The 25,294-nt window shown below is 37.3% G+C and overlaps 1 protein-coding gene across 1 annotated transcript; it reads left to right on the top strand.

Annotated features, from left to right (window-relative positions):
• Positions 1-14,213: 14,213 nt before the first annotated feature.
• On the top strand, positions 14,214-15,368 carry LOC149180976 (uncharacterized). Its single transcript, XM_089414050.1, has one exon. It carries the CDS (start codon positions 14,214-14,216, stop codon positions 15,366-15,368), a length of 1,155 nt encoding a protein of 384 aa, XP_089270176.1.
• Positions 15,369-25,294: the final 9,926 nt, after the last annotated feature.

Raw genomic sequence — 25,294 nt, forward strand, 5'->3', positions numbered from 1 at the left:
TAGAGGATAAATTTCCAGATGAGTATTTGTTTGCAGTAACTACCAAAACTCCTTGGTATGCTGATATTGCTAATTATTTAGTTACTGGAAAATTACCTTTACATTTATTTCCTAATGAGAAAAGGAAAATCATTCAGGATAATTCACTTTATTCTTGGATTTCTAATGAATTGTTCAGAACAGGGCCAGATTTGATGATCAGAAGATGTGTACGGGAGGATGAGATGCCTGACATCCTTAAGGCATGTCATGACGAACCTTGTGGCGGACATTTTTCTGATAAGAGGACTGCCTATAAAATCCTTTCATCAGGATATTATTGGCCTTCTCTCTTTAAGGATGCAAAGCAATATGTTAAAAGGTGTGACAGTTGTCAAAGAACTGGGAGACCAACTCTTTCGAATGAAATGCCACTACAGCCACAGGTATGCATCGAACCTTTCGAGAAATGGGCTCTAGATTTTGTTGGACCAATTAATCCGCCATCCAAGCAAAATAGATATATACTGGTTTGTACTGATTATGTTACCAAGTGGGTAGAAGCTATAGCATTAACTTCTGCTACTGAAAATTCAGTTGTTCAATTTCTTTTCAAGGATATTTTCACTCGTTTTGGTGTCCCAAGAGAAATTGTAACAGATCAGGGAAGCCAATTTACATCAAGGATGGTGGAAAAGCTGATGGAGGAATATAAGATTAAGCATAGAACATCTACTCCATACCATCCGCAAGCGAATGATCAAGTAGAATCTACAAATAAAGTTCTTGAAAGCATCATCACAAAGACTGTTCATCTTCATAGAAGAGATTGGGCAGAAAGGCTTCCTGAAGCCTTATGGGCCTATAGAACTACATGGAGGAACACCACAGGACATTCTCCCTATGAACTTGTTTATGGGAAGGAAGTCCTGTTCCCCATTGAGTTCCAAATCAAGACCTTCAAGACAGCAGTTCAATTGGGGATGAGCTTATCAGAAGCCCAGAAGCACAGAATGGACCAGTTAAATGAACTAGATGAAATGAGACAAGATGCAATTCTAAGAACCGATCTAGTTCAGCACCAAAGAAGCAAATGGCATGATCGACATATCAAAGAAAAGAAGTTTCAAAAGGGTGATTGGACACTCTTGTTTGATTCAAAATTTAAGGACTTCAAAGGAAAATTTCAAACTCATTGGCTTGGGCCATATGAGATTGATGAAGTCTTTAATAATGGAGCAGTTAGAGTGAAGACTATTGATGAACTTCAAACTCCCTTTATTGTGAATGGCCACCGGTTAAAAGTCTACCACAAGCCACTCTCAAAAGAGGAGTTTGTTAAGTTATTCCAAGACGATTCTGAAATGAGGCTGGTGGAGAAGAATTCTTCTCCTCCATCAGCCTAATCTCTGTTTCTTTCAATTTCAAAAAAAAAAAAAAAAAAAGGAAAAAATGAATAAATGTATGAGCCTGAAAACCAATCTCTGATTGGCAGTCTCATGCAGAAAACATAAGGTGAAAATCAGGGTCACCTGACACCTCATGTTTTCCAAAAAAAAAAAAATCTCTCTCTTTCATTTTCATTTCATTTATTTCATCTCACCATTTCCTTCCATCTTACCATCCTCATTTCACCTCACTGCTTTCCACTCACTCATTCATTCCTTCATTCCATTTCACTTCATTAATAAAGTTTTTTTTAGGCAACTAAAGTATTTTATGCAGCTGGAAGACTTCATTACAGTTCCTGCAGCTATTTAACAATTCTGCAGCTGTTTAGCCTTCCTGCAGCCTTCTGCACCTGCACAAGAAACACAGTTTGTCTGAAGAAAATATTTACAGTTCAAAATCATCAAAGACAAGGAGGAAAGATCATGTGCTAGCAATAAAGTTAACAAAAGGTTAGTAGCAAATCATCAGAAGCCAAATCAAATGCGGATCCGAGGTATGTTTAAAACTCTAAACCTATGGTTATTTCATTATGCGGAATTTTCTGGGTTATGTTTTGTTGGCCACTAATCGTAATGATTACCCATTTTCTTTTCCCATGCGACCACAAATCTACGAATCCTCCACGTCTACCAGCTCATAATAACCACGATTTTTGAAATCACATATGGTTGTTTCTGTCATTAAGGTCTTGTACCCTAATGACGTAACCTACCGTATTACGTCTCTCAGTTCTCGTCCCGCAGCCATGTGTCAATCCACAGCCGGAATCGGAGAATATAGCCGTTCCATTCATCATTTCGAAACTCTCTATGCTCATAACACTCCATTCCTCGCTATCATCTCCCTTATTCCGTTTCACTCACTACGATTACCTCCATAAACCATCCTCTGTTTTCCCTCTGCCGTATAGCCAGTAAACCTGTGATACAGTCGTATTACGACTGTTAGTCACCGTTTCACTGTGTCCACGCTGTGATCCTCCGCTTAACTCTAATTCAAGCAGTGAATTCTCGGTGTCTGAGGCTGTTGATGCACCGTATACCCTCTGTTCCACAAAGTCTGAACAGGAACCGAGGAGTTACTGTGCAAAGTTACGGAGTTACTGTGTAAGGTCAACATCAAATTTGTGTTTTAAACAGAGCTGAGGAGTCGATGGGAAAGCTTTTAAGGGCTGAACCAGAAGGTTCGAAATTCTTGGAGGCATACCCTCCGGTTGAGGAAGCATTACAAAAAGCTAATTGGCTACAGTGCATCAGGAAGTTTAAGGGCTACCACAAAGAAGTAACAAAAGCCTTTGCAAGATCATTTAAGGACAAAGACAGTCAAGCAGAAGTGGGTGATTTAACATTTACAGTCAGCGAAGGAAGCATAGCAAGGGTTACCTCTCTTCCACAAACCGGTGAACGTTGGTTCAAAAACCGGGCAGTCCAGGATCAACAATGGAAGCGGATTTTTAAAAACCCAGGTATGGACACAAGTGTTTTCACCAAAGGAATTCCAATCTCCCATGTTAAAGAAGAATGGAAAATTCTATTGTTGTTAGTGCAAAAATTTTTCACGTGTGAAGGGAGATTTGGAGTGTTGTACGTTTATCATGGTAAAATTATGCTGCAATTTCAAGGAGAACATGATATAAATCTTCCTTACTTTCTATTCCAAAGCCTTAGGAAAATGTGTTCCATGGCTCAATGAAATCCACGAAACATAGAAGCTTACCTCTGTCACCATGGTCTTGTAAAGTTATTGATAGAAGAACAGTTAAAAGAAAAACAAGACACATGGGAGAAATTCCTTGTAAGGAATCATTTTGCAGAACCTGGAGAATCTTCTATACCTAGAAAAAGCAGAAGGAAGAGAAAAGAAAGTATCTCTGAGACTGACATCTTAGAGGAGACTGTTCAAAGACAAACTGTAGAGGAAATAGAAGTCCATCATCCTGAACCTGAGATTGAACCCACTGAAGACAGTGCTCAAGAGGTCATCTCAGAAACCCTCGCTGAACTTGCCAAGGAAGCTACCAAGAAGAGAAAAGAAGACAAAAAGAAACAAAAACAAGACAAGGGAAAATCTATAATCCAAGAAACTGATCAGACCCCAGAGCATTCTAGTGATGAAGAAAGAGATAACCAGCCCTTAGCACAAAGGGTAGCTAAACTCCATGAGAAAACTACCCTCTCTGAGAAAGTAAAAGTTCAAAAACCAAGGGAAAAGGCACAAAAAGAAACACAGAGTGCTGCCACTGTAAGAAGGAGTAGTAGATTGCAGAATAAAAGGAAAGCCACAAGGACACTCTTCGTTGATCTTAGCACACCTGAGAAGGGTGCTACAAAAGCAGACCTTGAGGATAGTCCATCACATGAGGCAGCTACTCCTCCAAGAGAAGACAGTCCATTTCAGCCGGAGTTTGAAACTGAAATTGAGCATGAATATAGTCCAAGGAAGTCACCAATTGTTGACCCAATTCAACAAGAGGTGTACAACTATTTTGAAACATTGGAGCAAAACACTGCTGGCCCAAGTAATGTCATACCTCATGAGCAGCAAATAGATTTACTTAAACAAGAAATCTATGAACTTGAAGTGCTAAACCGTCACATTAAACAGAGAAATGAAGAAATGAAGCAGCAAGCTGAAATTGCCAAAGCAATCCAAGATAACACCTTTCTTCACATGAGCATGTGGCAGAAGAAACACAGCAGACTCAAGAAGAGATGTAGAAGGCTGAACAGAGCCTTAATCAATTTGAAATTCAGATGCATGTTCAAGAGGCCAAAGGTTAATGTTTCTACACAAAGGAAGAGAAGGAGATTGGATGTCCTAGCTGAGGCATCCCAGCAGATGGACTGAATTGTGTTTTCATTGCATGAGGACATGCAATACCCTCGGAGTGGGGGTATGTAGAGCCTCTATTCTACACCTACTTGTCTACCATTTTCCTCAGTTCTTCCTTATCTTTCCTTCACTTTTGCCTCATTTTCACCATAAAACCTCTCAGATCATTACATTAGGTGTCAATAAGCATGATCAAGCAAGTTTTGCTAATGGATGACTATTTGTTTAGATTTTGACTTACTTGCAGGAATCCCGCAGCTATCTGATGATCCCGTAGCTATCTGAAGATCCTGCAGCCTTTTTGTTAAACACAATGATCCACGTGTCGGTTTGCTAGATGAGCCACATGGGCACTCAGGTATCAACGTGCTCGAGGTTCCTGTCCCATTGTTCCAGCCATCCACGTCATCTCCACCCATGGTCAAAGCTGGTTAAGTTACGGTCAACTCAAGGCTGTTTAAACGGTGATTGAGAGCTGCTTGGTCACGTCATCTTAAATGGTGATTTGTCCATGTTCTACAGGTGGCAGGGGACGCAATCCAACATGGGATTTATTATCCATGACGACAGAACCACTAAACTCGTCCACGCAGCCGTGATGTGTCAAGGGACCATAAATACGCATGACTGTTTATTGTTTTTCTGTTAATTAGTTGTACGAGTAGGCTATCTTAGAAACTCCTATAAATTGCTGCGTCTGCGTACGCTCAAAGAACTTTTTATTAGTTGTAATTTTCTGAACTTGTGTGGAATTTAAGAGCTTTGTGAACTCTGTTTTCTAGTGCTATTCCAGCACTCTGTTTTGTATACTTTTTGCAAATGGAGGAATAGACATAGCACCGTTTTGAAGTTTCCAGATCTCTGAGTTTTCTTGTGGCTGAATGAACAGAGGGCCCCTGCTCATCTCAGCCTTTGTAAAGTATTTTATGTGCAGTATTTCGTTATTTTCTTATTTATTTCCTTAAGCATGTATAGTTTCATTTACTTGTTTTCCTTTCTTTCAAGCTGATCAGTGTTATTTCTTTGCAGGTTTCTTTTAGCCCGGGATTTATTTTTATATGTGTGTGTTTGCTTTACAGCTAATGGTATTTGAAGTTGACAATTCAAGTGCTGCCTTTGTCTTTATAGTTGATTTTTAATCTTATTTCTCAAAGAGTTGTTAACATACATGAATGATCTTCATCATAAACTATTATCTTTTAAGATCAGAATATCACTAATTTGCAGCTAGTTTGAGTGCTTTTTGGACTGTTCTTTCACTACTTTCTATCCGTGCTTTACACAGTACATGTGCTTTGAAGCATCGAGTTAGAAAGAGCAAATCATCACCACTAGTCTTTAAAGTAGAAGTTTTGATTTTAAGTGCTTATTAGACTATTTTCTCACTACTTTCTAATCATACTTTGCATAGTACATATGGCTGAAGTAAAGAATTAGAAATAGCAAATCATTATCATTAGTCTTTCAAGCATATTTTTCTCACTTTTCTAATTCCACATAAGCTACTTCCTATCCGTGCTTTACATAGTACATGTGCTTTGAAGCATCGAGTTAGAGAGAGATAATCTTTATTCTTGGGTTTTAAAAGTGACTCTCTTTTCTTTTATTAGCAGCAACTTGAATGGTGTCTAGTGCCATTGGTAGTGGTCATTTGCTTTCAAGTTTATTTCAAGTCATTTCAGTTCACTTATTCTTTTCAAGCATTTCCTTTCAAGCAAGTAGTTAGAGATCACTCAACACACACTTTCACTCATTTAGGATTCACTCTACACACACACCATCACTCACTTGTTTATAAATTCTCACTCCATCTTAGGAACATAATTAACCACAACAACACCCCCAACGATAAGAAAAACTCTAAGAGGTTACTTAAGTACATATAGTACACTCTCACTTCATCAGCTTACGAGCCCCGGGTTGACAATAAATACTAGCAATTTAGATAACACTAAATTGACTAAACAATATTTGAAATATAATTTTTTATTCCAATCATTCATCGACCATTCATATATTCATCAAACATGTCAAGCATTATAGATATTATACATCATATAACCAGCAAATAACCAAGATACAAACCTATTAATAGGCAACATAGAACCATGGAAACTCATCCATAATATCGCCAGCATAATTAATACATATTCCCATAGATCACAATAGAAAATAACTCTTATTAAAATATGAAAATGCCAACCAACTCAGGGATTTCCACGTACCACCTAACCATATATTGGGTTGAACCAAATCTTTCTTTCAGCCAATCACCCTTGTGCCATATTCCAAGAATTAATGTGGGATCTCATGGAATAACCAAAACAAAACCAAACTAAGGCCTCCAGAGGCCGAACCACCTCAACACTCAACTAGTGATTCCACCTCAAGGTTGGACATCACTAACCATCACCAAATTGGTTTCTACCTAAGTTGTCCAGGGCTCTAGAGCATTTGTTCCAACCCGGATCCAGGACTATTAACTCAACCCACAATTGTTGCAAGGCTCCAAAGCATTTATCCAACCAAGGCTCTAGGACTATTAACTCAACCCACCAAAGGCTCCAGAGCATTTTTCCAACCAAGGATCTAGGACTAGTAACTCAACCCAAGTTGTTCCATGGATTCAAGAGTGTTTATCCAACCAAGGCTCCAGGAACTAGTAAATCAACCCACAACCATGAGGAACATGAGCACCAATTAGAAAAAAATGGGAAAACCTACAACACCGTGGCTATCCAAGAAATGGAAAGGCTATCAAAAGCATTGTCATTCTAGGAAATCCTCCATGACAATGATAGCTCATAACCAAGAAAGCACATGCATGCACCATGCATGCCAAAACTAGCAACGGAACCATACATGCAACTCAAAACCTACAAATTAGTTTAGTCGTAGCCACTGATTTTGTTGTCCCCTTTCTCTTTCTCACTTTTCCTTTTCCTTCTTTCTCCAAACCCAACGTGCTCAATGAATGCTCCAAGAAAACTCTGATTGTGCAAGAGTGTGAGAGAAAGAATAGAGAGAGAGAGATCCAAGCTAAAAATTACAAATTCTAACACTAAAAAAATCCATGAACTAATCCTCATAAGCCTTGTTATCATTGAAGCCTCTAATTTCTTCATTTTCCTTCATTTTTCCTTCAATTTCCCTCTGATGCAAATGTGTGACCGTTCACCTTCCTTTTCTCCTATTCTCCTTTATTTTCATAAATAAATGCCAATTAATGCTTCTTTTCCTTTTCCAATGCCTTTTCCATTTTCCATAGCCATTAATTAACATAAATGAATACCCACTAGGATTTTTTCCCACCATTCATCTTGAAATACATGTCCCATGACCTTGGTCTTATATTTCTTTTGATATGGAAATCCAACTAGGGCTGTTAAAATTTCACTCAAAATTATTAACCTAAAATATCTAATAGGCATAGGGAAACATATATTCAAACAACCATGTCCTAGGCATTATTCAATGGAGTATCCCAAGGGCACCCCAAAATGGGAGGCACTACTGGGATTCTACATCTCTTAAGCAACCATTCAATGTCATTTTCAATAGGACATGAGACTACTATCAATAATTTCAATGAACCCATAGATCTTAGAATCACCATTTAGATAGCTCATGAAAGAGGAATATGTCAGGCTCATATATATTTGGACTCTTAGCTAGTCATAAATGTTAAAATGTGTAACTTGGTTCAATCTTCATAATCTTTATTGTAATCATGATTTTTTATTTTTGATATTAAAGTGAAAAGAAATTTATTATTGTCGTTCTTCATGCATGGGATTCATTCTCAAAATAAATTTATTGGTAGGTCTAGCACCCATTCAGTGCTTTTAGGGCTTTGTCACAAAGTATAGGAATCAAATAAGTCGTTGTAATATGTAAGACCCCTTTGGGTATCTTGTATTATGTAAAAGAAATTTATTTGACTCATAAAGGATCGTCCAAGACATGTCAACCTTCTTGCAAAAATTCAGCCTCATCGTGGAAATTTGTGCCCCTACAAAGCCTATATTTGAGGCATTCAACCTCATTTGGAACACACATCCAAGGCATACGAAGAAGCAACCATATAATTTTGAACTTAAAATGAATAAGTCCCAAGGAAAGTGTAGTTCAAGAAGAAAGTTAGAGTTGAAGTTTTTAGGTATCTCTCTCTCTCTTATGTGCAACAAAATTCTGAAGTTGCTAGGTCAAAGTTGTTGGAAAAGTTGTTGGGGTTGAATTTGTTGGAAGAATTGCTCGGGTCAAACTTGTTGGAAAAGTTGCTTAGGTTGAAGTTGTTGGAAAAGTTTTTGGGGTCAAATTTTCTAGAAAAGTTGTTGGGGTTGAATTTTCTAGAAATTTTGTTGGGGTCAAAGTTGTTGGAAAATTTATTGAGGTCAAAATTGCTAGAAAATTTGTTGGGGCCGAAGTTGTTGGTGAAGTTATTAGGGTTGATGTTGTTGTTGGAAGATTAAAGTTTGTTGTGGTAAGTTTTGTAAGGAAATCTCATCAATAAATAAGGTTGAATTGGTCTTGAAGGGGTGTTTTTCAAGGGTCTTAGGTCTTGGAATTCGTCATTTGAAGATTCTATAAGAATAAAATAATTCTTGTGGGTCTTCCTCTCAAGAGAAGATGTTTTGGCCCTTGTTAGCAACCTACATTTTGTGTCCTCTTGTCTCTTTGATATTCATTGTTTGGTAGTTGTTTGATGATAGAGGGCATAATAATAATCAAGTAAAAGAAGAATTTAATAACAAGTACCTCAAGTTAAGTAAAATAACATCACAAGAAGTTATCAAAGTAAGAGAAATCATCTAACTAAGCTTCCCTAGACGTCTTAACATGGTATCAGAGCTAAGATGACTACATCAAGAAGAACATGCTTGGATATGAAATCATTGAAGAAGAATACATAAGTGTCGAGCACAAGGAAATCATTAAAGTGGACCAAGAAGCATGATGGATTACTCATCTCAAGGACCAAATCATCATAAGGAAAAGAAGACCTCAAGGACCCTAACCTCATTAAAATAATAAAGGACTACACATTTGAAGCATCTTGAAGTATTCATATTCTACATTTATACATCCAAAGGAAGTAAGAAGAGAAACTCATCATCAAAGGAATCAAGGCCAGCTCCCTCACATTGAAGAAAGAATGTCATCTCTAGCATCTTTTAAGAAGGTCATCTCCCTAGAAGAAGTGTTTTCATCCATGAAGAAGAAGGACATCATCAAGGAAGCAATCATCATCAAGAAAACATCCTCAATAATCAACATCAACAAAGAAGTAATCAAGTTGAAGATAACATCATTGAAGAAGCATCTTCACTTGACAAGTAAGTATCTTTATATTTATGTCTGAATCTACTATCAACATGACTTCATTCTGCAAGGAGAACAAAAAATTGGTCAGGTCATCAAATTTCCTTGTGTGGAAGAAGAGGATAGATTTGATCCTCAGAGAATTGTGATATCCCGTGTGAATGTGAATATTTTTTTTACTGCAAGTAAAACAAACTAGAAATGATTTAAGTTTATGTAATTAGAAATTATGTTTTAATTGATTAAAAGAAATTTAGTGCTAGAAATATGGTAAGGAAAGAAATTGTTATAATTTCATGAGAAATATCTGTCAAGAGGGTGATGGAAATTAGTTCTCAAGAAATAGTTAGGTTGGGCAGTTACCAACCCTAACTACTCCTATGAAAAATCCATCCCTAAAAGATCAAGAGGATGGGAGGTGGGGGCATCTGTGATCAAGGGAAAGGAGGAGCAAGAAAGGAGAAATTTGTGTTGTAGAGACAGATAGACAAGCAGTGGATAAGTCTGGTTAGGACCAGATATCTGTTGTTGTTCAAGATTGAGTTTTTCTTGAATAAATTACCCAAGTTCGGGTAGCTCGGGGGGAGACTGAAGGCGCTGGAGCACAAGTCTCAAGGTTGGGAGGATAAAATGAGTTAAAAGGTTATAAGCAGTTCAACAAGCTAGATAAGTTTACATCTAGAATATCTCGCTTAATAATTATCAGCAGTATTATTAGAAACAAAATGCTAAATTTCAAATATAGTCGCATATATGAATAGTAATTAAGATGTTGTTATCATTGTGCATGTATGTACTGAAACCATTTAAATTCAGAAATTTGCAATATGAGATAGAATTTGGAAAATTAAGAGACAACATTGTATTCCTTATTTAGAAGAATTCTCAGATAGCAGCATGAATATTATTGGCACAATACAAGTAGGAAAGGAAACATTTACAAAGTATCTAAGTACAAGTTCGAGTGGTGTTTAAGTATTTAACTTAAAGGAACAGCAAGAAAAAGAATAGCACTTGCGTTTCTTTAAAAACTAGAGAACCTTTCAAATTATTTAAGCCAATGCATAACCCTACTCTAATCAGGCTGAAACCCTAAGTTTGGGTACTGATAAATGAGCTCGAATTTTAGTACTTCAGTAGGACAGTATGCAAACAACAAAAAATTGTAAATCATATAGCCACAAGGGTTGTAGTTATCTACGAAAGGGAAAGCTTAAAATATGAAACCATTAGCAAAAAGAAATATCAGAAAACGAAGAAACGGAGTATTATAATCTTAGAGAGTGAAAGAATCACTTAAAGATTTCTTTCTAGTACAGATGACAAGTAAATGAATGATTCCATGAGACTTGCATAAAAAGGAACAATAAATTTACATTAACCATAGATAGAAACCGTCCTTCGGGATTTACAGATCAGGAGGAAAAAAACTACCCAAAAGCAAGTAGCCGAAACTTAGGCCAAGCCGGCTTAAAAACATGCAAACCAGTTTGATTATAGTAGTCACCATTAAATTAAAGAATAGTTACAATACTTTTGAAAAGAGAGGAGACTTCAGGACTAGCTCCCACAAAAACAAAATACACCACCTCAATGGCTAGAGGCTCAGGGTCTCATTAAATAGAGAAACGAGTAAACAAGCTTAACCTAGCTTAAACCCAGAAGTTCGAAGCTAGAACAAAACCACCGCTCTGCTAACTTAAACATGTGACATAAAACTCATAAGACCAGGGGCAAGCCCTTCTTTTCTTGTAAGATAAAATAAAATCGAGCTCATACCCATTGAAGATCGAAAGGAGTTTTTGGAGTTTCGATAGGCGAAGCCAGGCCACCTAAAACTGCACCTACAAACCCTGTCAATGAGGCTAGTTAGAAAACACTGGCGAATGAACCAAAAAACACTGCAACACAATTTAACGATGCCCCTTGGGGTCGAAATGACTTACCTGGACTGTCACAGAACACCTCCAACACCCCTATAGATGTGCCCAAAGCCATAGTAGCGCACTGTGGACAAGAAGGAAAGACAGTCAAGGTGTGGAGGGCCTTCCAAAGCCATGGCACAGATAAAATGACAGAGGTTAGGTTTAGAGTTTTACCACAAAGAAACCCTCTGCACAAGAACAGGGGCCAAAACCCTCCATCGAAAACAAAACAACAACAAAGACCTTTCTCGTGCCTGACCGAGCATAACACTACCAGAAGTAGCCTCCACCATCTAATTCAATGCAGCAATAAGAGCCCTCGATGGGGTACAGACCACGAAGAATCAACAGACAACTGTCCACCATGGAGAAGCATCTCAAGATGGTCGTCCCCTCATCCTGGCAAGTGGATTTCATATATTAAAGTCCACCATAAGGTTCTACCATCCCACAACAAATCAAGCCTGAAAAAAATTATGACAAGACTCTATTTCATGGTATGAAGGTTGTTGTATGGTTGGGATAGTCGACTACACAGTTGACAAATCCATTAATAAAATTATAAACCTTGAAAATCATGAGTTCGTTCACTAAATACTCAATGGTTGTAAAAACATTCCACCACTATCATGTCAACCCAATTGTATGGTAATGACATTTATTAAAGTGCTTATAATAATTAATCAATGTTGTTTATGATAAGTCTAATACATTTAGCAGATATAGTTTATGTTGAGATTTGTAATCATTTTAAAAAAAAAAAATTACATGGAGACATTACATATGGTATCAGAGTGCTCAGGTTGTAAAACTAAGACCTCTGGGTAAGAAATAAAAAGTTTTGTCATATGCACGTAGGAAGTAGGAACAGTCAGCATGAGAAGGACAGGGAACCTACCATCCAGATCTGCAATAGGAACAGGAGCCCTGCCATTTCAGGAGGGCAATCCTAAAGTATGGGTACAGCTGGGTGAGGAACCCCGAGACACTGGTACAGACATTAGAGTGACAGTACAAGAGTTAAAGGATGAAATGGCCTGTTTATGGGAAGATGATGAAATATTGATGCTGGAATAAGAAAATATTATAAAAAATATATCTGATAGACAAAATAATTGACTAGTAGTTCCTAGCTCTGAACATAGAAATATATCAGGAGAACATGAATTTCGGACAGAAGATGGGGAAACCTGGGGTGGTGAGGAAAATCGTAAAGAAGAGTCTAATAATGTGTCCAACCACCAAACCCAAAAAAAAGCAGAAAGTGGAACTTCGGGGGGAGTTTTGAAAGATAAAGCCCCCACTTTTCGATGGAGAGTAGGAAGAAGTGCAGAAGCATGGCTCATAAATATGAACAAATACTTCTAGATGTATGGAATATGCCATAACATGAAGGCTCGTTTGGCCATTTTCCAACTACAAGGAAAGGCCACACTATGGTGGGAGGAAGTCAAGACTGTTTGGGGAATGGATGAACAAGGTATAACCTAGGAAAAATTCCAGATATATTTTAAATAAAGTACTTAAAAAAAAGATTTTATGATGAAAAATATAAAGAGTTTCATCATCTTCGTCTAGGACAATTGACCATGGATGAAATTATAACAAAGTTCACCTCGTTACTTGGTTATCTGCCCTACATATGTGAAGAAAAAGAAAAGGTGCACTAATTCATGAACTTACCTCTATTTATGAAAGAACGACTAGAATTTGACAACCCAGAGACCATGGACGAAGTGATCCGCAAAGCATGAATTTGCCATCAGCAAAACAGACCAAAAGGGGACATGAACAAGAAATGGAATGACAAAAAGATAAAGAAATTTTTTCCCAGTCATAAAGGAAATAAAGGTTGAGGTAGCAAGGGAATTTACAAGGGACAAACTAACAGAAATTTCAATAAAAATCCACCCAAATTTAAAGTACCAGGCAAAGCAGAAACTAAGCAGCAACCAGGCAGAATTGAAGCTGAAATGGCTACAAGGCACCTTGCACAATGTTGGGGATGAGACATTACATATGGTATCAGAGCGCTCAGGTTGTAAAACTGAGACCTTTGGGTAAGAAATAACAAGTTTTGTCGTATGCACGTAGGAAGTAGGAACAATCAGCATGAGAAGGATAGGGAACCTACCATCTAGATCTACAATAGGAACAGGAGCCTCGCCATTTCAGGAGGGCAATCCTGAAGTATGGGTACAGCTAGGTGAGGAACCTCGGGACACCGGTATAGACATTAGAGTGACAGTACAAGAGTTAAAGGATGAAATGGCCCGTTTACAGGCAGATAATGAAATATTGATGTTGGAACAAGAAAATATTATAAAAAGTTTATCTGATAGACAAAATAATCGGCCACTAGTTCCCAGCCCTGAACATAGAAATATATCAGGAGAACAAGAATTCCGGACAGAAGATGGGGAAACCGGGGGTGGTGAGGAAAATCATGAAGAAGAGTCTGATAATGTGTCCAACCATCGAACCCAGAAAAAGCAGAAAGTGGAACTTCAGGGGGAGTTTCGAAAGATAAAGCCCCCACTTTTCGATGGAGAGCAGGAAGAAGCGGCAGAAGCATGGCTCATAAATATGAACAAATACTTCTAGCTGTATGAATATGACCATAACTTGAAGGCTCATTTGGCCATTTTCCAGCTGCAAGGAAAGGCCACACTATGGTGGGAGGAAGTAAAGACTGTTTGGGGAATGGATGAACAAAGTATAACCTGGGAAAAATTCCAGATATATTTTAAAGAAAAGTACCTAACAGAAAGATTTTATGATGAAAAATCTAAAGAGTTTCATGATCTCCGGCTAGGACAATTGACCATGGATGAATTTATAACAAATTTCACCTCGTTACTTCGTTATGTGCCCTACATACGTGAAGAAAAAGCAAAGGTGCAGCGATTCATCAGCAACTTACCTCTATTTATGAAAGAACGACTAGAATTTGACAACCCAAAGACCATGGATGAAGTGATCCGCAAAGCATGGATTTGCTATCAGCAGAACAGACCAAAAGGGGACATGAACAAGAAATGGAATGACAAAAAGATAAATAAATTTGTTCCTGGTCATAAAGGAAATAAAGGCTCAGGCAGCAAGGGAATTTACAAGGGACAAACTAACATAAATTTCAATAAAAATCCACCCATATTTAAGGTACCAGGCAAAGCAAAAACTAATGAGCAACCGGGCAAAATTGAAGCTGAGTTGGCTACAAGGCCCCCTGTACAATGTTGGGGATGCGGAGGGCTGCACTATGTCAAAAACTGCCCACAACGTAGGGGAACTAATCAGATCTCTCAGCTACAAGAAGCCTCTATAGTAGGAGAGATAGCAAGGAGTCTGCCCAAAATTAACGCAGCCCTGGAAGACCACCAAGCAGAATTTCAGCCGACAATGGTCGAATTTGAAGGTAAAATTTTTAACCAAACTGTAGCTATTTTGATTGACCCCGGGGCAACTTTAAGTTACATTAGTCCCAAGATTGTGGAACAATGTAAGTTACAAGTGGTAAAATTTAAAAATCCAGGGTTAGTGCAATTAGCCATGGGAGCCAAAAGAAGAGTTTTGGCCAAGGTCAATAATTTCCCTTTAGAGCTAGTTGGCCAGTCCATCCAGGCAGATTTGAATATACTACCATTAGGATCATATGATATCCTTATTGGTATGGACTGGTTGGAAAAGCACTGGTCCCTTATTAACTGCAAAACTAAAACCATTAATTTCCGAGATGATAAGGGGGAAAGACAAGAAATGCAGGGCATTCAGAAGCCTCTACAAATAAGACCTGTAACAGCTTCCCAACTAGAAAAATGCATCAGGAAAGCTGTCAGATTTTTTCCATTCAAGTAGGTTATGTTGACCCTAAGGAGAAATCTGCTGTTTTAGAAGATATACCAGTAATACAAAACTTTCTTGATGTTTTCCCTGAGGAAATTCTAGGTTTACCCCCAAAAAGGGACATAGATTTTACCATTGAGCTAATTCTGGGAGCTACCCTAGTCTCCCGAGCCCCTTACCGTATGAGTATTCCTGAATTGACAGAATTAAAAATGCAGCTGCAGGAGTTGCTAGATAAGAAGTATATACGACCCAGTGTGTCCCCTTGGGGAGCTCCAGTATTATTTGTTAAGAAAAAAGATGGAACAATGAGAATGTGCATGGACTACCGTCAGTTAAACAAGATGACCATTAAGAACAAATATCCTTTGCCCCGTATAGATGAATTGTTTGACCAGGTCAAGGGGGCAACCGTTTTCTCCAAGATTGACCTCCGATCAGGTTATCACCAGATCCAGATAAAGGAGGAAGATATAGAAAAAACAACATTCAGAACTTGTTACGGGCACTATGAGTTTGTGGTGCTACCTTTTGGACTGACTAATGCCCCAACCACCTTCATGTGTCTCATGAACAACATATTCCATCAATACTTGGACAAGTTCGTATTGATCTTTATTGATGACATCTTGATCTACTCACGGAGCGTGGAAGAACATAAGGAGCATCTCCACATTGTCCTCCAAGTTCTAAGAGAACACTAGTTGTATGCCAAATACAGCAAGTGTGACTTTTTCAAAGAACAAATCCAGTACTTGGGACATATTATCACCAAGGAGGGAATCGCGGTAGACCCTGAGAAAATAAAAACCATTATGGAGTGGTCGGTACCGAAAGATGTGGCAGACATAAGATCATTTATGGGCCTAGCTGGATATTATAGGTGATTTGTGGAAGGTTTTTCTAGGGTAGCATACCCTATTACCTCTCTACAAAAGAAAGGAAGAGCCTTTAGGTGGACCTCTGACTGTCAAAGGAGCTTTGACTAGCTTAAGCATCTACTCACCACTGCCCCAATTTTGAGTATTGCTGATCCTAGTAAGGAATATGTAGTGTGTACGGATGCTAGCAAGGAGGGGGTAGGTGGCATACTAATGCAAGAGGGTAGGGTCATAGCTTACTAGTCAAGAAAGCTCAAGGAATACGAGCAAAAGTATTTTGCATATGACTTGGAGTTAATGCAGTAATTCATGCCTTGAAAATGTGGCGGCACTACCTGTTGGGAAAAAAAATTATGCTTTTAACAGATCATTACAGCCTAACAAGCTATTTCAAATAGCCCACATTAAATGTTAGACAAGCTCATTGGGCTGACTTCCTAAGTGAATTTGATTTTGAAATCAGGCACTTGAAGGGAAAAGAAAACCGGGTAGTGGATGCTCTAAGCTGAAGGTAAATTGCTTATATGAGATTTCTTTTAGTGAGTTCCGCACTACTTTCTATGAATAGATTCGAGAAACAGCCATGCAAGATGTGGTATATAACCATTTGTGGCAGCAAGCAAAAGTGGAAAATAGCCACGAACAACAAATGGGGTACGAAGTGACTCCAAATGAGTTGTTGGTTTATAGGAAGAGACTTTATGTGCCTAACCAAAAATTTCTTAAAGAATTAATCTTGAATGAATATCATAAAATCCCTTATGTAGGACACCCAGGATATCAAAAATTGATTTTTGTCCTTAGGAAGGAATTCTTTTGGCTTGGTATGAAGAAAGAAGTAGCAGAATACCTAGGACATTGTTTGGAATGCCAGCTCGTAAAAGCAGAGCACCAACACCCAGCAGGATTGCTTCACCCACTACCTATTCTAGAATGGAAGTGGGAGACAATATCTATTGATTTCATTACTGGACTGCCTAAAACAAAAAAGCTAAACAACTCTATCATGGTGGTGGTAGATAAACTGAGAAAATCTGCTCATTTCATACTTGTACAATCAACTTATAAAGTAGTACAAATTGCTAACATTTTTATGCAAAATGTTTTTAAGTTGCATGGCTTATGCAAAATGATCATCTCTGACTAAGATGTAAAATTTACGTAAGATTTTTGGAAGGCTGTGTTTGAGGGACTAGGGACCCAATTACATTTTAGTATCACATATCATCCTCAAACGGATGGGAAAACGGAAATAGTAAATCAAGTTGTCGAAGGCATGTTGCGAGCCTATGTGATGCAACAACCATCTAAATGGGAGGACTACTTGCTTCTAGTAGAATTTACCTACAACAATGGGTGCCATACATCCTTACGGATGAGCCCATTTGAATTATTATATGGGCATAAGTTCAAAACACCTCTGAGTTGGAGCATCCCAGAAGACAAACTAGTGTTGGGACCAGATATGCTGGAAGAGATGGAAAAGACGGTGAAAAGTGTGAAAGTTAATTTTTAGGTTGCTCAAGACCGGAAAAATAACTTTGTTGATCAAAAAAGGAGCTTCCGAGAGTTTCAAGTAGGGAAGCGCATGTACATTCGTGTTAAGACCAAGAAAAGCACCTTGCAATGGACCAAATGTGCTAAGCTAGCACCCCGATTCTGCAGGCCTTTCCAGATTTTAGCTCGAATCGGGCCAGTAGCATACTAGCTCACTCTACCCAGTCACATTCGTGTACACAATGTTTTTCATCTTTATTTACTTAAAATATATATTTATGATGCTAAACATATAATAAACTGGCAGGACATTCAGGTGAGTCAGAAAGTTGAATCTCTCAAAACAATCTATTGTAGACGTATATACAAATGTATAGATATATACACATGCAAAAGTAAAAGAATTTTAACAGTTGAATGAAATTCTTTCTTGGATATGACTAAATTCTTTTATTTTTGAAAATCAGGTCAAACCAAAAGGAGAATTCTTAGTAGAGCCAATGGGTATACTCAATCGCAGAGAAGTAATGTTGCGGAGATGAGTTATCACCCAAGTTAAAATTCAATGGCAGCATTATGGGCCTGAAGAAGCCACCTGGGAAGACAAGTGGACTATGAGGGAGGTCTATCCACGGTTTTTTCCTATAGAGGAACATCGAGACGATGTTCAATACTAGGGGGGAAGATGTGATATCGCCTGTGAATGTGAATATTTTTTTTACTGCAAGTAAAACAAACTTGAACTCATTTAAGATTACCTAATTATATTAAAAGAAATTTAGTCCTAGAAATATGGTAAGGAAAGAAACTATTATAATTTCATGAGAAATATCTGCCAGGAGGGTGATGGAAATTAGTTCTCAAGAAATAGTTGGTTGGGCAGTTACCCAACCCTAACTACTCCTATGAAAAATCCATCCCTAAAAGATCAAGAGGATGGGAGACAGGGGCATATACAATCAAGGGAAAGGAGGAGCAAGAAAGGAGAATTATGTGATGTAGAGACAGACAGACAAGCAGTGGATGAGTCTGGTTAGGACCAGATATCTTACGTTGTTTAAGATTGAGTTTTTCTTGAATAAATTACCTAGGTTCAGGTAGCTTGGGGGGAGACTGAAGGCGCTAGAGCGCAAGTCTCAAGGTTGGGTGGATAAAATGAGTTAAAAGGTTATAAGCAATTTAACAAGCTAGGTAATTTTACATCTGGAATATCTTGCTTAATTATTATCAGCAGTATTATTAGAATAGAATGCTAAATTTTAAATATAGTCGCATATACGAATAGTAATTAAGATGTTGTTATAATTGTGCATGTATGTACTGAAACCCTTTAAATTCAGAAATTAGCAATATGAGATACAATTCAGAAAATTAAGAGACAAAACTGTATTCCTTATTTAGAAGAATTCTCAGATAGCAGCATGAATATTATTAGCACAATACAAGTAGGAAAGGAAACATTGACAGAGTATCTAAGTACAAGTTCGAGTGGTGTTTAAGTCTTTAACTTAAAGGAACAACAATAAAAAGAATAGCGCTTACATTTCTTTAAATACCAAAGAACCTTTCACATTATTTAAACCAATTCATAACCCTACTCTAATCAGGCGGAAACCCCAAGTCTGGGTACTGATAAATGAGCCTGAATTTAGTACTTCAGTAGGGAAATATGCAAACAGTAGAAAATTTTAAATCATATAGCCACAAGGGTTGCAGTTATCTATGAAAGGGAAAGCTTAAAATATGAAACCATTATAAAAAAGAAATATCCTATGAGATCAAACACATCCATATCATAAAGCGAAGAAACAGTATTATAATCTCAGAGAGCGAAAGAATAACTTAAAGCTTTCATTCCAGTACAGAAAAAAAGTAAATGAATGAGTCCACGGGACTTGCATAAATAGGAACAGTAAATTTACATTAACCACAGATAGAAATTATCCTTCAGCATTTACAGATTAGGAAGAAAAAACTATCCAGAAGTATGTAACCGAAACTCAGGTCGAGTCGGCTTAAAACATGCAAACCAATTTGATTATAGTAGTCACCATTAAATTAAATAAAAGTTACAATACTTTTGAAAAGAGAAGAGACTTCAGGACCAGCTCCCATAAAAACAAAATACAACGCCTCAATGGCTAGAGGATCAAGGTCTCATTAAATAGAGAAACGAGTAAACAAGCTTAACCTAGCTTAAACCCAGAAGTTCAAAGCTAGAACAAAACCACCACTCTGCTAACTTAAACATGCAACATAAAACTCATAAGAATAGGGGAAAGCCCTTATTTTCTTGTAAGATAAAATGAAAGCGAGCTCATACTCGTTGAAGACCAAAAGGAGATTTTGGAGTTTCGACAGCCAGAGCTAGGCCACCTGAAACTGTACCTGCAAACCCTGTCAATGAGGATATTTAGAAAACACTAGCAAATGAATCAAAATACACTGCAACACAATTTAATGATGCCCCTTAGGGTCGAAATGACTTACCCGGGTTTTTGCAAAACACCTCCAGCACCCCTGTAGATGCGCCCAAAGCCATAGCAGCACACTGTGGATAAGAAGGAAAGATAGTCAAGGTGCAGAAGGCCTTCCAGAGCAGTGGCACGGATAAAATGATAGAGGTTAGGTTCAGAATTTTACAATAGAGAACCCTATGTGCGAGAACAAGGGTCAAAACCCTCCATCGAAAACAAAACAAAAACAAATGCCTTTCTTGTGCCCGACCAATCATAACACTGTCAGCAGTAGCCTCCACCATCTAATTCAATGCAACAAGGAGAGCCCTCAATGGGGTATAGACCATGAAGCAGTAAGGGACAGTTGTCCGCCATGGAGAAGCATCCCAAGATGGTCGTCCCCTCGTCCTAGCAAGTGGCTTTCATATATTAAAGTCCACCATAAGGTTGTACCATACTGCAACAGATCAAGCCTGAAAACATTTATGACAGTACTCTATTTTGTGGTATGAGGGTTGTTGTATGGTTGGGATAGTCAACTATGCAGTTGACAAATCCATTAATAAAATTACAAACCTTGGAGATCATGAGTCCATCCACTAAATACTCAATGGTTGTAAAAACATTCTACCACTATCATGTCAACCCAATTGTATGGTAATGACAGTTATTAAAGTGCTTATAATAATTAATCAATGTTGTTTATGATAAGTCTAATACATTTAACAAATATAGTTTATGTTGAGATTTGTAATCATTTTCAATTTTTTTTTACATGGAGGAATATGTTAAGGGTTCAATCTCCAAACCATCTCAAGAGAAATCTCAAGCACTATCGAAGTACATGAAAGGGGAACTAATGGCTCAAAGAATCCTCATATAATCAATCAAGGATCCCCTCATCCCTTATGTAGCAAATATGGAGAAATGAAAAGAAATCTATGATAAGCTAGTAGAATTGTTTTCCGTAACCACTGTAGGAGAAGTTATATCATTGAGAACAAAGCTATACAAGATGAAGGTATCAAGGGGAGAAGAAATAGCCTCATATCTTATGAGGGTATCTCAAATAAGATATCAACTACAAGAATTAGGATAAATAATGTCCAATAAATAAATGATCATTGTTGTGCTCAATAAACTACCTAATGAATGAGGAAACTTTGTATCAAGAATTTATGGAAAGAAGGAAGCCACTCCATTCAGTGAACTTTGGTCATTATATAAGATTAAATAAACTAGGTTGAAGGAAAAAGAATAAGCTTGACATGTCAAAGATCCAATAATATGAATGTAATGAATATGGGCACTTTAAAAGGAATGTTCACAAACTCAAGAAGGACAACAAGAAGAGAAAAGAAATAAATGAATCCCATGCCACTAAACAAGTGGAAGAACCTGAAAATAAGAAGAAAATGAAGGAGGAGGTGAAAGACCTCTACTATGAATAAAATATAGTTGAGTTCTTTTTAGTTTTGTGGAATATAATACTCATGTTGGAAAGAATCACAAGCATCAATATGCATTAGATATGAGATAGAGATGAAATTACCATAGAAGCTTGGAAGGATAGCTGAAGTAGAAATCTTCATGGTTGAAGTAGTCATCATGATAGAAAGGAAGAATCTCATTACATTTCGATTGAAAACATATAAGGAGAACCAAAGTAGAAGTATATATATATGGTTGGACAAAGTCATCTATCAAGATAGAAGATAAAGGAGGTCATCATACATCATGTTTAGAAAGGAGCATCTGCAAAATAGGGATTATTAAGATCCTCCACTAGAGTCTTTATAATAAGGTTCACCTCCAATTAGAAGAACCAAGTGCCTCATAGATAGTCCACATTCAACCTTGTGTGGGATCCACTAGTAAGGTATGACGACGAAGATATGTAGCATGTTGAATTGGTTGAATTACTTTCATCTTCAAACAAGGAAAGGAAGCTGCTAGAAGGAAGCCTAGATGGCCAAAAGAAGCAACAGGTATGTATATATTTGATAGATAAAGTCATGTCATCATATAGTTTTAGATGGAATGGTTGAATGTTATATCTCATGAGCATGATCAAATATGAAGGATTTATTCCATTAGAATGATGCATGAAGGCATGTAGGCAATATTCCTTGAACTCTTCTACATATTGACAAGATGAAATCAATATGGTATGACCTCATGAAGAATATGAGGTGACAGACAATCATGGTTCCTATGTTGAAAGAACCATTTAAAGAAGATCTCGATGAAAGAAATATGTGAAGAATATGAAAGAGGAGATTGTGGGAAGATGCATATATAATATAAGAAAAGTGATCAAAATTCGATAACTAGAAGCATTAGCTAGGACATCTCCATGGAGAAGGTATGAAGACCCTGATAAAGTCTGAAAATGGAGACCCCTGATATTGAATCCCTTGGTGATGGATTTGTACGTGTGAAGGATGTTGATGCTGGGAAAGTTAATGTCATGAAGAAAGGCCATCTTAACAAAGGTAGCTTTTCTTTGATGTTTATTTTGATTTTTGAAATCATTTGGTTGGGTTGTTACAAGGCTACCGAAAGAAGGTTGTAGAAAGTCACCTACAACTAGTATATAAGGATGGATGGAATATCATGAAAGAAAAGCGAGTTAGAAAAGGTAGATCTATGAAGGATAGCCAGCTGTGGACTAAAAGATCAGTTTCCTATGAAGAGAATAATGGCATGACTATTGATTCATTAAAGAGAAAGTGATGTAGAAGATGGTCAATGCCCTACAAGAAATTTTTGGAAGAAGAAGGCTCCATAATGAAGAAGTTGAATTACTTGACATGGCATAGAAAGGAGGAGCCCTACAAGAAGCTGATAGTACCATGATCTCCACTAAATAACAAATAGTTGTTGATGGAAACAAGTCCCTAGTTCAAAGGGAGGTTGGTCAAGTCCCTAGTTAGGAGCGAGCTTGAGTATATTCCTTTTATAGGAATGAGTATATCCTTACTAGTTGAGAGGGAGAGATAGAAACACCATTATCTTCTTCATGTTATGAAGAAAGAATGGAGGATCGGGTAAGAATCTAGTTTCTGATACTCTTTAAGGATGTGGTAGGGAATCCAATAGGTAAGAGTAGCTGAAGACGAAATTCCTTGAGGATGTGTTAAACCAAGATAGGAATTTTCCTAGAAGGACATACCTTGTGAAAATTCGGTTGGGGTATATTCCTTGAGAGATAATGATGAAGGTGTCTATTATTCATTGTCTCACCAAGATTGTTCTTTGATCTTGTGGAGAGATAGAGTTGTTAGCCAAGGCCTTGCTATGTGACAATGTTGATTGGTATGATGAGATGCAATCAGATAAGTTGAATTAATAGCTTATGATATGGCTTACCACTCTAACTCTTCTGATGAAAATTCTTCAGTATGAGAATGTCCAAGCATCATGTATGTATTATGAATACCTCCCTAGTTAAGAGGGAGTGTTGAAATTTGTAACTAAGTTTAGCCTTCATAATGTCTATTTTAATCATGATTTTATTTATTTGATATTAAATGGAAAGGAAATTTATTATTGTCATTCTTAATGCATGGGTTTCATGCTCAAGATAAATGTATTCATAGGTCAAGCACCTTTTAGGGATTTCTCACAAAGTCTAGGAGTTAATTGAGCCATTGTAATATGTAAGACCCCTTTGGGCATCTTGTATTATGTAAAATCAATTTATTTGAGTCATAAGAGACCCTCCAAGATATGTCAACCAAGTTGCAACAAGACAGCCTACATGAAAGATCAAGTTGGCCTCATGGAGGCAATTTGTACCCCTAGAAAGCCTATATATAAGAGGCATTCAACCTCATTTGGAATACACATCCAAGACATATGAAGAAGTAAGAAAAGAAGTTTGATCTTAAAAGGAAGAAGTCCTAAGGCAAGCGAAGTTCAAGAAGGAAGTTAGAGTCAAAGTTGTTGGTTATCTCTCCCTCCCTCTCTTTCTCTCTCTCTCACTTATGTGCAACGAAATTCTGAATTTTCTAGGTCGAAGTTGCTAGAAAAGTCGTTGGGTTCAAAGTTGCTGGAAAAGTTGTTGGGGTCAAAGTTGCTGGAAAACTTGTTGGGATTGAAGTTGCTAGAAAAGTTGTTGGGGATAAAGTTGTTGGAAAAGTTGTTGGGATAAATTTCTTGGAAAAGTTGTTGGGGTCAAAGTTCTTGGAAAAGTTGTTGGGGTTGAAGTTGCTGGAAAAGTTGTTGGGGTTGTAGTTGCTGGAAAAGTTGTTGGGGTCGAAGTTGTTGTAAAAGTTGTTGGGGTTGAAGTTACTAGAAAATTTGTTGGGATCCAAGTTGTTGGAGAAGTTGTTGGGGTCCAAGTTGTTGTTGGAAGGTTAAAGTTTGTCGTTGTAAGATGTGTAAGGAAATCTCATTAAGAAGGAAGGTTGACTTGGTCTTGAATGGGTCTTTGTCAAGGGTCTTAGGTCTTGGAATTCGTCATTTGAATATTCTATAAGAAGAGAATAATTATTGTGGGTTTTCCTCTAAAGAGGAGAGGTTTTAGCCTTTGCTAGAAGCCTACATTGTGTGTCCTCTTATCTCTTTGATATTAATTGTTTGGTAGTTGTTTGATGATAGAGAACACAATAATAATCAAGTAAAAAAAAGTTAATAACAAGTACCTCAATTTAAGTAAAAGAACATCACAAGCAGTTATCAAAGTAAGAGAAATCATCTAATTAAGTTGCCCCTAAATTTCTTAACAATAAATAGGGTGAATGGGGATTGCACTTTATAGAGTTACACTCTCATGTCACCTTTTCAAAACATCAACAACAATATACAAGATTTCACTTACCTCATTTTTTATAATGTTTGTACTATTCAAAACTAGGAAGCATGTTACCTCTCCAAAGTTGGATAAAATATGAACAAAGGCTTATGAAAAGTACATGAGAAAACCTAGAATGCCTCCTCTTATTTTTTTTCCATGACTTGTGCTTGAACTAGCATAATTTTTTCTATTTTTTATCAATATATCACTTTCCTATATGTTTTCTAGAATCCATTTTTAGTTGATTGATATAATTACCCTTTCTCAAATATGTTTTTTATGATTTTATGAGACACTCCT

This window comes from Pinus tabuliformis, chromosome 3_2 (genome assembly GCF_031772625.1).
Source record: "Pinus tabuliformis cultivar Carrire ecotype Pingquan chromosome 3_2, CPIR1, whole genome shotgun sequence".
NCBI lineage: Eukaryota > Viridiplantae > Streptophyta > Pinopsida > Pinales > Pinaceae > Pinus > Pinus tabuliformis.